Raw genomic sequence first — 15,855 nt, forward strand, 5'->3', positions numbered from 1 at the left:
AAATTCTTTTCTTTTTTTTTTCTTATTTGAAAGTAAAATATTTAAAGAATTCCAATCTAACCACAGGGTGTTTTAAGTAGTTTAGATTAGTTAATTGTTTTATTCTTAAAACTGGGCAATTCCATGGTGTTGGACGTAAAAAAATAAACATAAATTTCTTAGAAAAATTCTCTCATAAAACAAAAGTTTATAATTATAAAATTTGAGTATCAAATATTTAGTACAGCATAAACAATCAGAAAAGAATTTGTTGTATAAAATATTATTATGATAAGTTCAAATTAAAAGGATAAAATTGTTGGCATCAATGTTGGTAAATTGCATGAAAGCAAAAAATTATTACTTATTTACAAATTATCTTAACTCGATGAATTTGTTAATGATTTACATGTAAACTTGACCTAATTTTGAAGCTTCCATTTGAATAAAGAATTCTATGCAGTTATTAACCTGTAAATGCGATATAGAATTAATTTGAAATTTTTTACTTCGGTCATGGACATTAACTTTTCAAGTTGTATATAAATTTAGGTTAGTGATAACCATTATAATGACTCAAAATTACTTTAATTTTAATCTTAATATTATAAACATTGTTTTCGATTTAATAGCTTTGTTAAATTTTTATTGTCTTCTATTTCCTATTGGAATAGATAGATCAATGTGTTTTATAACATTTTCCATCTTGTAAAAGTTAGTTGAAAAATCACTACTTTTAATTTAAACTGTGTAATAATTATGAATCTGGTGTTCTGTATCCCCACAGTGTTCTACTCCCGCTCATTGAAAGATTACAAAAAGAATTATTTTATCACTGATCTGGAATGTCTCGCTATTGTGGACACAATAAATAAATTTTATCATTACTTGTTTGGGAAAAATTTTACAATGCATACAGGACCATGCAGCCTACCTTCGGCTTAAAAATCTTAAAGGGAGATTATTTCACTGGTCACCTTAGCATATATGATTATACTGTAAAAAATACAAAAGATAGCCCAATTGAAGAGGATATGCTTTAAAGGGAAGCACCAGATCCAAAATTAAATGTACACAATGTTGGAAGTCAAGTAAAACATCTTTTGCAATTAACTGAAATTATTAAGGCTAAAAAGAGTTACAATTTAACTTGAAAATTTGTCGAAATTAATAATTTATTATGTCTACGTTAAAAAGGATTTACTAAACTTGGGGTAGCATTTTTATTACAATTGAAATTAATTAAAATTGCTCATGAAAAATTTGGACATTCAAAAAACAATTAATTTACTAACTACTGTTTATTATAGGCAAAATTGTACTTCTCATATAACTAAATTTACTAAGCAATGTCACACATGTCAAATAAATAAAAAGCTCAGACAAAAAAGATTTTGGCTTTTACAAGCAATGCCTCTGGTTGATAAACCGTTTGACTTACTTACAATTGATAGTGTTGGTGGTTTAAACCATTATAATTTATCTGAAAAGTATTTGACCTTAATTATTGACCATCTGATTCGATGTAGGTGGGCTTCCGCATCAAAATCAATTACAACAGAAACTTACAAAACTTTTCTTCATCATACTTTTCCCCAAAAAAATAAAAAAAAAGTGATAGAAATGCAGCTTTTACATTTTCTCATTTTAAAAAATTTCCTTAACATCACAACATTCAACAGTTTTTAACTACAGCTCATAGGTCTGAAACTAATGGAAAAGTAGAGAGATTAGGACAAACTATAATCACATGTTTAAAGTGTAAAATTAAAGAGAATTCTTCCAAAATACTGTGGCCACCATTATTAAAATAAGTTATTCAGGAATATAATTTAACTCCACACTCATTTACGAAATTTCCTCCGTCATATTTATTAAATGGCATAGTTCCATTTGAAAATCCTTTAAAAGAGAATTATTATCCTCCAATCAAAGAAGCTAGAAAAATAGAAATTGAAAACACAACACGATACAAGAAAAATAACAGTTCATTAACGTTTTTTAGACTTGTAGATATAAACTTTTCACCGGGTGACACAGTCATGTATGAAGAGTTTAAATATCCTAACAGTAGAAAACTCTCTCCAACTTTTAGTGGTATTTATAGCATCAAAAGATGTCTAATGTGAATTATGAAATAGATAAACAGAATAGTCATACTATGAAAAAACAGAAATTATGCATGTTTCCAAACTAAGAAAATATTATGGACCAGAAAATTTAAAGCTTAACCATGAATAAAATTTTCTAAATTTTTTTTTAAAAGAAATATTAAAGAGATTAACAAATATAGGATTTTTTTTGCATTGTATAAATTTAATAACATGAAAATGTCATATATATGGTTCTTATGAACATGTTACGCCTTCTTCGACGGAAGATCCAACCCCTCAAAATTTCTACAACGGTTGTGTTTACCTGTATTCAAAATAAATATGGGGCAAAGTTAATACAGTATAACAATAAACAAATCATATTTTTCATTGCTGTATATTTTGAGACAGGATCTTCCGTATCAATATTGCTGATACACAAGATTGTTTTCCTCCTCTTGAGGACTACAGCGTTGTATCCAGTAACAAGCCCTTAACTATACTATAATCTTAAATTCTAGATTAAGACGCAAGCGTCCTTTTTTATTTCTCTTTATTCACTTTGAAAAGATATGTGGATAATGAATTTCTGCATACGTGTTTTTAAGTTTATTATTTTTAATGCTTTCTTTATTAACTTTTAAAAAAAAGTCTTCACTTTTAGCATTTTGTGATGTTACTACACAGAACTTTGCAGGAAAATACAGAATAATATTAGAGACTCTTCTTTTTTTATAATGTGTGCATTAACTTTGATAAATTGCTTATAAAAGATATTTTAAAGTAATCATTACATATTGTTATAGGAAATAGGTATGCATGTTTTTGTGTACGCAACTTTTACTTTGCATTTGTTACTGTTGTTTTGCTTAAATGTTTTCTATTTGATAATTTGTTGTGCGTTTTGTTAGTTTTCATTAAAAATTCTGATGAAAGGTGTAGCAAGTAATTAACCATTAAAAAAAATTTCCTAAGTTCTAAATTTAATATGAAAAAAATAAAATTTTGGGGATGTAATATAGAATGCCTCATACAAGTCTTTCTACATTAAATCATAAGCTTAAAATAGATTTCCCTTACTAGTTTTAAGATGTAGAAATCATTCTCTCACAAAGAGTCATAAAAAGTACAGATGCCAATTAAAATATTATTTTCTGAAGTTAATGGCTAATAATTCTTAGCAAAATAAGTATTAAGAAAATCTTAAAAATTCCCTATCATCAGAATGTGGTCATCTTTGGAACATATTAGAATCTCTAAATTTTCCCATTTGAATGACATTTGATTAAGTTTAGGATATTCTTGCAACCAATTTCCTTTCAGAATCCCTGTTTAAATATCATGAGCCATCAAAAATACATGCTTTTTTATATTTTCATGGCTAGATAAATCTGTGCCAAATCCCAACATCATTACCATGGAAACCCACCTTTGTAATCCATGCCAAAATCCAACGTCAGCTGTTAAATAAACTTAATATAAATTAATAAGATGCCTATTTATTTGAATTAGCCAAAGTCTCTTGAATTATCAAGCCTTTGAAGGAATATTATTACATTGTAATTCCAATAATAACTGCCTTTTGCATATATTAAAATAAAATAAAAAGAATAGAATTTCCTTATTAAAAAAGAATAAAGATATTTTTCAAGTTGGATTAAAGATATTCTTCATATATTCTTATAACAGAATTTACATTTCAGGCTCTTAATTACCTTTCTTGAAAACTAGCAATTAAAAGTTTACAGAGATATCAGAATCTCTAAAATTTATTTTAGAGATGAATTTATTTAGAATCTCTAAAATTTATTTTAAATGATAAAAAAGGTATTGTTTACAATACCTTTTTTATCATTTAAGAGAGCTTTCTTCTTTTCTTCAAAAGTTTAAAATATTTTTGTGACTTTTAATTTTTAAATTTCAAAACCAAATAAAATATATATTTTATTGGGACTCGAAAAATCTCAAAATTTAGTCAACAAATTTAAAGGGACATTCTAAAAAAGCATACAGTTAGTCAGTTGTAAGAAAGTACAGTAATGTTATATACCAATTCAATAATATGAAAAAGTAAAGCATTGTAAATAGTTTCCTGAACTTTCTATATTTTTTGAAACTGATGTTCTTAAGTTCACTAAAATGTCAAGTAGTATCTTCTTCCACTATGCACGTACTTGAAACAAATGCAATAATATTTAAATTCCCGACACAATAAAATGAAACATTTAGCTATCTTGTTTTCTACCTGGTAGCAAGAAACATGCACAATTTATACAGCAATCCCTTTTCCCCCAAACACTTTAAGTTATTTTACTGTTTAATTATTTAATGAATAGTTGTATGTAAAAATTATAAAGTTTACCAAAAAACCAGAAAATACAATAACTTACACTTTTGATTGCATATAAAATCAATACCAGACAAAATTAATACATTCAAATAATTGCTTACTAAATTTAATAGAAAGTAAAATAAATCACAATCTAGCAAAAGGAAACAGCTATACTGAAACCTGGGCAAATTAACTTCCTAATGAGAAAAAGAGCCCCATAAGATTTTTGCTTGGGCCAATTAAAAAAAAACTGTTCGACTTAGTTATTTATTAAAAATCAGCAGTTTTTGTTTCAGACAACTAAAAGGCTTAATATGAAACAATAATTAGTCTCAACTTTGACTGTTAATGAATTTTCTTAAGTTAAAAAATAACATAGCATACCATATTGGAATAACCAAAATTAAGATAATCTGTTTGTTTAATTTTTAAAATTCAGAAGTCCCATAAACAATAAAATTAAGTGGGTATTCAATGACAAAGATCATAAAGACAGAAACATTTTGAACCTATCCACACAACAAAAAAAAAATTTTTTTTTTTTTAAGTAAACTAGTCAATAAAGTTATTTCTCTCTACACCTTTTAGTAGATTATTGTTTTAACATAAATTTATGCTCTGACTCTCACCCAAACAACATTCCCATTCATTTTTTTTCTTTTTTTAAAAAAAATTTATACAGGGTATCTGCTACATTTTAGTTTTCAAATTCATGACTTTTCATGACTTAACAAAGTTACTATTTTCTCTGACAAAAACAGAATAATAAATTTAAAAAGCACTATAATAACATAAATTAAAATGATAGGTATAACCAAAACTGTTATTTTCTGCATCTTCATATTTATTGATTTCAAATTTAAAAACAGAGTAAAGAAAGAGTTGAAGCAGTAAAATAGCTGAAAAAATAATAGCTGAGCAAATAATCTTCTTCTTTTTTCTGCAGAATTATATTCTGAAGATACTTTTGTTGTTCATCAGAAAGGAAAGAAATACTCCTGATTTTTCTGTTCATTTCAGAATTAAAAAAATTTGCCAATGACTGGCTTGCTTCGACTAGAATTTTAAATTGCTAAAATAAAAATAAATAAATAATAATAATTCTGAAATCACAGAAGTTTAAAAGATACTTCGTTCTAGAAATGATGTTTTTTCTTTCATTCTTTGAAAGAACACCATAACTTTTACATGATAAGAACATGATAAAAACTTTTGACTCTGAGTATATATTATAATAATCTCTGAGTATATATTATATGAATAAAAAATGACTCTGAGTATGGATTTTGTTACAAATTCAGATATTCGGAAGACCATGAAATTGGGGGGGGGGAATCCATTTTTAAAATAAAATTTTTTGGCGACCTAAATCTATGACTTCCATGATTTTTTTTAAAAAATAGTTCAAATCATGACATTTCATGGCAAATTCTGTTCAATACTGAAATTCATGACTTTCCAGGTGCGCGGATACCCTGTTTATATATTTGATTAAAGCTTCAATTTGGAAATTGATTTTAACAATAATGTAACAAGTGGAGCATTAAAATAAATTTTAAAAATTATAAAGATAGTACCTTTTTAGGAGCAATTTTTAAGCTTAAATTAGTATCAAAGACAAAAATAAAAAAATTAATAAATATGTAAAAAGATTAGTCAATTTATTTTCCCTTTTCAGTGTAGTATATCATTATATCTTCATGTAGCTTATCACTGTTTCACAATAAACGTTTCAATTGCACCTTTTGTAACTGAGATAAAAAGTTAAACAATGAACAATTTATTAATTTTAATTGCTTGGAACTAAATTTATTTTCAATTGTTTGGAAGCTATTACATTGTATTAATTAAATGCTAATAAAAATCAAGCTGCATAACAATAAAATACACATTTGAAGCTTTAAAATTATATAAAATATATTATGTTTGCTAAAGTTTGAAATTTTGGCATTTTGGTTTATTTTTCTTGGAATATTATAAGTTCACATACTTAGACTATTTTAAAATCAGAAAAATATAAATAAGTCAGGGAAGTATTTTTTAGGTCACATAACTATAACATAATTATTAACACTATCACCAGCAAAGAAATGTGTGCTTAAGTAGTGATAAACATTCAATACCTTTCACATTAAAAAAAAAAAGTAAAAAACTTTGAACGGATAACTCTTGTGTTTTTAGAAAATTTTATTTTTATTTTTAATCTTTTTAAAAAATATATATATTTAAAGACATAAATGTCCCAAACCAGAAAACTGACCATTTTAATAAGAAATGTTTAGTTTAGACATTGTTTTCCATAATGATTCCAATTTTTTTATGGTTCTGAAGATTTCGGTTTAATTTCTTCATAATTTCATAGTAAATATGTTCAATTTTTTTTTTATATATTTCATTTTTCTAATTTTATTTGTATTTTGTTCATTGATTGCCTGAATTGTGAACATATCATTTTATTCAGAAAAACAAATAGATAACAAATAGGGATATTAAAAGTTATTTAAAATAAAATGAGTTCCAGAAATCTATTTTTAAAATAATGATTAATTTTTTCGAGGTTGATTTTGTAATTTTAATGATTGCTATCTGTATTTCACAAATTGGTACCGTTTTAACTGCCACCCCCAACAAAAAATGCACATTTTCGGCCAAAATTTGGAAAAAGGCATTTAATCAAAGTTTTATGGTTATACTCTTTCTTCATGAAATCCTTTATAGCTCCTAAATCTAAACTTATTGTTCAATTCACTAGCTTTTGACTCTGAATAGAAAACAAAGAGGAAACAATACTTTAATTGTTTAGATAGCAATATGAATTACATAAACAGCAGAACAACCACTAAAGTTAGCATTAAAAAACAGTTCATTTAGTAGCCCTGACAAACTTGATTCACAACTCCTGCGGTTTTATTCAATTTTCCTTAATTATAAAATATTATGACATTTAAATTTCAAATTAAAGTAACCACCTTTTGACACATATGATTCTAGACTATTCTATCATAAATCAATGCTTTTTAGACTATTTTTATATGGTTTTTCAAATTCCGATAATTTTATACGAATTTGATAATTAGATTTGGCACAACTTGCTAGTTTATCCACAATATATTTTTTACATTGTCTCTTTTTAATAAAATTAGTCATCAGTTTTATGAAAATAAACACTTGTTAGCTGTTTTTTTTTCCTTTGTAAAAATAGTAGCCAGTTGCCTTCCCTCTATTTTAACTCCTAAACCTAAATTAAACAATATTTAAATCTTGTGCAATTCTGAAAATTATCTCTGAATATTCAAATCAAACTTAAAAACATTTCACAAAACAAGAAAAAAAAAATAACCATAGTTATTATTTACTCAGAACTACCAACTATTCAGTCATAAACATAGTTCAAAAAATGCATAGTGCACCAAAAAATGCATAAGTCATTTTTTTAACCATAAATAAGAAGTTAATTTTTATTTTAAATTATAGCCCATATCAAGTGACCAGTACAAAATGATGACTCTTTTTTAGATGTGTGATGTAAAAATTGATTTTAGCATTATGCAGAGGTTTAAGTTTTATTTTATTATTTATGAATTTATCATGAACAATCGGTGGTGGATAGTGACCCTAGTGGTTTGTGCCAAAATAGACAAAAAAATGTGACTGGGTGAGGGGAAAATTTTATTTAAGGTATAAATGCAATTTTGAGGTGGTGTTGCAATTTTGAGCTGCAAACACCACCTCAAAATTGCAACCATTGGATCAAAGGATAATTAGGAGTTTTAAAGTGAACTACAGAAAGCAGTTGATAAGCAAACTTGCAGATACCATCGATGAAAAAAGTTCTCTTCCAAAGATAAATGTGTTGGATGCTATCAGACTGACTGATTATGCCTGGAGAAATGTGTCACTGGAAACTATTCGAAATTGTTTTAAAAAGACTGGTTTTAGGAATAACTGTGAAGAGGATGAAGAAGAGGTCGAAGGCATCAATGAAGAAAAAGAAACAGGTGACAATGAAAATGCAGTGCCACATTCGCAAGAATGGAATACGATAAAATCGGGAATTAATGTTGATATTAGTTTTGAGGATTTTTTACAAGTGGACAACTGTCTGGCTACCTGCGGAACATTTACAGATGCGGAAATCATTGATAATGTAAAAGTATAAGATGAAGAAGAAGCTGAAGATCATATTGATGAATTAAAAGTGAGTGCAAAAGAGGCAGAAAAAGTTGAAGAAATCTTACAGAATTTTTTTGAATCCCAGGAAAATGTTGGCTATGAGGGATTTGCTGCTCTTTCTAACATTAGAAGAATTATTCAAGCAAAGAAGGTTAGACGTCAAAAATCTTTGAAAGATTATTTTCAGTGTTAAAGGAAAGTTAAAAAAATGTTATCTGAATAGATGTATATGGTATAATTAATTAAAATAAATGCCTTCATTTTCTAATAAAAACAATTAAAGCACTTTTAATAGAATTTCTCAATTAAATTTCATTTTTTAAGTACCTCTATAACTCGAAACCTCTTTATCTTGAATTTTTCGCCTTTCCCGTGAGATTCGAGATAAACAGGTCCGACTGTATTTTGAATTTTAGGTATTACTTTTTGATCCGCTCCATTTGCATTGATTCTATCATAAAACCATCGCGTTTATTTATAGTTTTTATTTAACTCTTTCTAGGTAGTTTTTTCCATTTCCAATATTTTTAATATGATGCAAGAACAGATTTTTAAGTGCAAATTTGGTGACAAAGTTGCACTTTTCAATTAATGAATACGAGTAGTTTTGGAGCAGCTTGGTGCAATTTCTGGAAAAACTGCATCTTGGAGTAGGTATTTCGTTTTGGAGCAGTTTGGCACAATTTGCAAAGCTGCTCCAACCCTACAGATTAGAAAACCATAAAATGTCTTTAATAAAAAATTTTAATTTGCATTTGCATTGCTCAATAAATATTTATTTAGTTATTTATTTTACTTTTGTTCCATGAACATCACAGTTAATTTATTTTTAAATAAGCCTTTGTATTGATTTTTTAAAAAAACATTACTTTTTCACCATTTTTATACAGTTTGTAAGGGTTACTATTGTGAAAAATTTCTAGTAAATCTAAGCAACACACATAAAGAAAGCTGATATATCAAATTTTTACATATAAATACTAGTAGGCATAAGGGTAGTTACCCTTATACAGATTTCACTTAACATCTAAAAATTATGAAAATTGTTTGCTTTATTAGGTTTATTATCTCTTATAATCTTTACTCCTTATATGGCTTGCAACTAAAAAATTAATTTTCAAGTTCAACTCTGAAACATTTTCATCCCACCATATACAAGCAGGTACTATTTAATGTCAATTGGCCAATTAAAACTTGAAAAATCTCTGGCGACTAACTTATGAATCGATTCATTTTATTATATTAGCCGCACCAAATATATAATTTTTTAGCAATTAAAATGTGATTTCTTCCAACAGATACAATTATAAAAATTAAAAATAAATGATGCTCACCTGCTTGTTGTTGTCTGCGATCTGATGCTTGTTTTAAAGGCAAACACACAGGGCAATCACTTCGTGTACAATTTTTCCAGTGAGATATTATTTGCCTAGATGATGAGCAGTGAGGAACCCCACATGATTTACCTGCTTGACAAGTTGTCATGTGACTTAATACATGTTTCATAGTCCGACAATGAGGTAATGAGCACTGTCGTACGTCTCCATTGGACTGACTTTCACGCCTCTGGCATTTGTGAGCATGAAGAAGAAGCACAAGTTGTTGCTGTATAAGTTTTCTTTTCTCTGGGTCAGCTGTAGGGGTTGGGCCCCCTACAGTTGATGGAGTAACAGTTACAGTACTTGTCGAATTTTGCTGAACAGTACTTGGAGTCATAGGAAGATTTGATATAGGTATTTGAGAAACAGAATGCTGAAACAATAAAAGTACATAAATTTCTATTTAATTTTTGCATAAATAACTATGCTGTTAGTATAAAAAATAGAATTTTTGCTTTGAAGTTAGAAAATATGCAAAACATATTCCCCTCCATTTTGCTGGAAATTTATTTCACTGTAAATTTAGTGTACTGTAAAATTAAGCGGTCAATAAATAAATTACAATCCATTAATTAAAAAGTGTATGATTTCAATACAATACTGTAAAATTACAATACTGTAAATACAATACTGTAAGATTTTCGATAGTCAGCAAAGAACGTTTCATACCTTTCTTGAGCTCTGCATGAAATTTTAGATTTATTGGTTAATTTATTAAAATAGATAAAAAAAATTATACGTACTTATTTTTCAACACTTTCTAATTCAATTTTTAACGCTATTGATGTAAAAACTACGTAGTTCGGTTATATATATAAATTATCAAATACAAAGACTACCACTAATAAAAACATTGGATTATAAATTCAGTCACTTTCGGATAAAATCTGCCACACATGAACAAAAGAAAAAAAGCTACTGGTGTATAAAATTTTCTTGAGCAAATTAATGAGTCAGAGTTAAGGAATGAAATAGGAAGGGGGAGTGCAAAAGAATCCAAATGAAAACATCTGAATGAAGGAAAGTTATTGAATGCTCATCAACATTCATATCACTGAACATCGGACATGCAAAAGTTCAAAGGCGCTTATTTATTTATTTTTAGTACATATACTACATCTAAATTTTCATTGCTACCATTAAAAAAGTATTGTTCAAATCTTGTTTCAGAATTAGCCTAACTGCAAAATAAAAAGAATTGCAAAATAAATTGACTAATTAGTTGAAGTACATTACACATTTTTTCATAAAAAAAAGTCTATGGAAACCTGATATGAATTAATTTTATCAGCTGAACGATTAAATTTCAATTAGCAAAAAATTATAGATACCTTTATATTAGCACCTTGGTTAGGATGTCCTAAAATGGTTTGATGAGGCAGATGAGGTGCAATCACAGTACTATGAGTCGCAGCAGATGACACAGACAGACTGACGGATAGATTTAAATTCATGTTTGCAATGGGAATGTGACTACCATTAATGAGTGAAGATGTTTGTTGGTTTACTGGTTGTTGTACAACAGTTATTGGAGAATGAATTTGTGCATTATTGCCACTATTATTACTAGCAACAGATGTAGGAAGTGACATAAGGTTACCTTGTGTACTTAAGGAGCTTCCTTTACTTTGCATTAATAACAAATTGTTATTCATGCCTAAAGTTCCAGTTGAATTACTTAAACTATTGGTCAAACTATTGGAAATATTCGTAATAACAGCTGTGCCATCTGTAGCATTAATATATGAAGATGATACAAGCGAACCTGTTTTATTTATAGTAGCATTAGGAGTATTTAAATTAGTAGAATGAGGACTTTTAACAGCTGTCATAGTTGCTAAATTCGGACTTGTGATTTGCTGTGATGTAGATATACCACTATGGGATGGAGGTGTAGATACGGTGCTATGAGAAACATTTGGCTTAGACTGTAACAGTTGAGACAGCTGTTGATGCCTTTGTGAATTAACACTTGCAACAACAGAACTTTCAACAGAGACACTTTCTCCAGAGCCATTCAAAAGATTTTGCGGAGCTGACGATTGAGATGTAGGAGCTTGTGTTGGAAGATCAGACGTTTCAAGCCCAGTAGGCACCATTAATTCTTCAGGCAACTCATTTTCCAAATCCCACAGTTTAACATATGAAAGGTCTAGGGAAAAAAATTTTAAAACATGAACACAGATAAACAACCATTGAACAACACATGAAACACAGATAAACAACCATTTATAAAAAATAATCCAATGCTCTAAGCTGACCTTGGATAGGACACATGAAATTCACAGTACAACAAAAGGTTAAGTATCAAAACATATAAATTCTGAAAATAGGTAAAACTCAAAACTATCCAAATGTAATTATTATGATATTATGCACATAGAACATTAAAAAATGAAAAAATAACTATCTTGGAGTGTAAGCTTGGAGTACCTAGACGTAAGCTTGGAGGGACTATCTTACCAAGCAGCCGATGCAACTTTACTCAGTGACTAAGATTGAACTGGGTGCAATTGAGAAAATGTAGCAGGTAGTTTTTTTCCTATGTCAAGGAGCCAGCGGCATCAACCATTTTCCTTCAAGCAGCAGTTTGGGCTGCATTGACGAATGCTGTTACTCATTTATATGTGAATTAGAGATGCAAAGTAAATGAAGATTGTAACAGTGTAGGTTTGAAGGGGTAGTCTTGGGACACAGCTCATATAACCCTACTCAGTTGTTGAAATTGAATTTAAAAAATTGGGTGGAGAATAAAAAGGTGTAGGATTAGAGTGGCTATCACCCTACACAGTAGATACAACTTTAATAGCTGTGGAGGTAAAGCTTGGTGTAATAGACAAGGTTAGTGAGGACAGCAATCATGAGGCCCCTCCTCCAGTGGGTTTTAAATAAACTTAGGAACACAAACATGTTGTTTCCAACTGAAACCAAAGTAACATGTTTGCTATCAATTTTTAGTTGAAAATACTTTATTAAACTAAATTAAGAGACAGGTTGGAATAAAAACTAATCAGCTTGATATAATAGCCACATTGATTTTCAATTTAAGACCAGTTAAATTGTTAAAAATAAAAGATTGGTTATTTGTTTCAATTTTTTATTTGTCAGGTATCAAAACTTTGAAAGATCATAGCAGTTTTTACAGAATTACAATAACTGTATATATATAAGAATATTCATTAGAAACATATATATGTGTGTGTGTGTTTAAAATAACACTTCGTGGCCCAGACAAAAAATGCAGACAACAGGGAGTTTTCAGCATACTTTGTTTTATTATTATACTTTTGGAGAAGATCAGCAAAACTTGGAATCCACAAAAATGAGTGTTGTGCTTTTTATGATAGCTGTCATCCGGAAAAATTTTTAATAGTTCTCATCACTTAGGTTAATCCCTTCTTACTTAAGGGTAAAACTTTTTATGATAATTATTTCTAAGAAATGTAAACATTACCTACTTTTAACAGGAAATAAATCTCTATGAGAAAGCTTTTTGTTTAGAATAATGTATGAAGGAAAAGATTTCAGACAAAGAACTAATAAAAAAAAAGACTTGTTAGAGATTTTTATATTACATACACATCCAGTCCTTGTCAAAAGTAGGAGCAGATACCTGTTTTTCCAAAAACTTCGAAACAAAAGATACTGATCAATCTAAAACTTTCAAACTTGTTTTCAAAGTAAACAACATTTTTAATGCAAGGAAACAAAATATAAGCTTCAATTCTGCGAAATAAGTATACTGCATGAAATAGGCCAAAAATCGTTGAGAGGATACAAAAAAAATTATGTGTGAAGTGGGGCATGTAATTGTCCATTGCAGGAGGGGTAAGGAAAATAAAGCACCAATACATTCAAGTAGACAAAATTAAATTGAACTTTGAAAAGAAAAAATTAATAAATGAGAGAAAAGAAACAAACTCTGGGATGACAAACAAAATGTGTGATGATCAATTTAAAAGAATTATGGTGATTTAAGCTCAGACTAGTATTGCTGAAGAATATTTAGTCAGAGCACTGGCACTGGAAAATATCAAGTCAGAGTGTTGGCACTGAAGAATTAAATGAGAGATTCATATCATTTTAAGTAGGGATCTGATTTTTGGACAGAAATGGTAAAAGGACTCAGAAATGGTAAAATAAGGAATTTATCATAGCAATTTTTCGTCATTTATTTTTGTAAAATTAGATTAGGGAAAAAAAACTATTTTACTTATTTTACTTTAAATGTACATTTTTAAGATATTTTCAAATTCAGATTTTCAAACTAATCATTAGTTCAAATGAATTAAAAGTATAAAAAATAATTTTTCATGTACACTTTTAAAAAATCAGAACAATAAAATAGAATATCAATGATGTATACATTAGAAATTAATATAAAAATGTTATTATCAAGTCAGAAGACCAGACCACTGACAATATATAAATACACGAATGTTTTATTTAAGCCAAAAGTTAATTTAAAAGTCAATATATGATCAACATTAAAAAACGTCCATGGCAAAAACAGGCCTCGTAGTGGTTCAAATAGAGAATCAGGAGTAATTAATACAAAAAAAATACTAGAAAAAAATCAAGACAATTTAAGGACAGAATATTCTTTAAAAAAATAGAGTAAGAAGAAAAATTAACTTAGTTGCTCAGTTTTATAAATTATTACTATCTGAAAAAATATAATTTATAGTTTGCTTAAGGACACATTTTTTCTCAATTATATAAAACTGAAAAACTAAAATTTCATTCCAATTATTTAATAACATTTTTTTTTCAGAACGACCTTATTCTATAAAAAAAAATTTATTAGTTCCAATCATATTTTAACAATTAGAGTGCTGAAAAACTCACATTATTTTGTGGTCACCAAACTTAATTTTTTTTTTTTAACTTGCTAAGAATCAATGCTTAAATAATTTAACTTAATATAGTCTCGACATCTGCATATGCAAGAATAAATTTGCAGAAAAGATTAACAAAAAAAAAACATCTAACCTTTTATTATTTAAGATAAGGGGTGCACAACCTTTTTGAGTGAAGGGCCACTTGTATAGCAGGTTGACTAACGAAAGTGCCAAAAAAGAAGTCAAAAAATGAAAAAACTAATACTTTTTCAAAAATAATTTCCATTTTTATCTTATCGAAAACAGATTTATTAAAATAGGTAAATAAACATTAAAACAAGAAAAGAAATGTTTTTTTTTAATCATATCACGCAATGCAAAAATTATTCATTTTTAAAAATAAATTATTATTAAAAAGACTGCAATGCTCACAGAATGAAAGTAGAAAAAAATTTTGTATATATTAAGTAATATAAATTAAAAATGTACTTTATTATTTCTTTTTAATGATTATAAAATTTTTTTTACATAGTAAACGTTTTCCTTTGGGGGGGGGGGAAAGATCATTCAAGCAATAAAAAATTTAATTCAAAATTACAAATAGCGAGCAGTTTAAAAATTCGCGTTTTCCACCACTTGGTGATTTCCTCAACTTGTAACAGCATTGCATTTAAATTAGAGATGTAACGAGTATTTGGCCTTTTAGTCAAAAATTCAGTTGGTCAAGTGATCAACCAAATATTCAGCAGAGTATTTTTTTCTAAGTCTTTTGAATTTGTATAGATATGACAAAGAGTAATATAAAATTGTATTCTTAACTACAGCGCAACCTCGAAAATCCGGACTGTTGGGGGGTTTGGAAGGTCCGGATTTCCGAAATTTCCGGATTTTAGATACCTTACTTAAATTGATAGAATTATCGAACTTTCGAAGTTGCCAGGCCGATTTCGCGATTAAACGCGCGTGTGTAGACCTTCGACGTCAATTTTAACATAAATATACTCTTCAAATAATAAATAAAAGACATTAAAAATCAAACTTTCGTCATTTTCCCCCCG

The 15,855-nt window shown here is 28.1% G+C and overlaps 1 protein-coding gene across 4 annotated transcripts in view; it reads right to left on the reverse strand.

Annotated features, from left to right (window-relative positions):
- LOC107451016 (CREB-binding protein) overlaps nucleotides 1-15,855 on the reverse strand; it is a 141,787-nt gene that overhangs the window by 94,819 nt on the left and 31,113 nt on the right. For all 4 annotated transcript variants that reach the window (XM_071187500.1, XM_016066974.4, XM_016066973.4 and 1 more), the window contains exons 2-3: nucleotides 11,288-12,108; nucleotides 9,912-10,329 (exon numbers count right to left, since the gene is read on the reverse strand). In XM_071187500.1, the coding sequence (XP_071043601.1) occupies nucleotides 9,912-10,329; nucleotides 11,288-12,108 (1,239 nt within the window). The remainder of the gene's footprint in view (nucleotides 1-9,911; nucleotides 10,330-11,287; nucleotides 12,109-15,855) is intronic.

The sequence above is a fragment of the Parasteatoda tepidariorum genome, chromosome X1 (assembly GCF_043381705.1).
Source record: "Parasteatoda tepidariorum isolate YZ-2023 chromosome X1, CAS_Ptep_4.0, whole genome shotgun sequence".
NCBI lineage: Eukaryota > Metazoa > Arthropoda > Arachnida > Araneae > Theridiidae > Parasteatoda > Parasteatoda tepidariorum.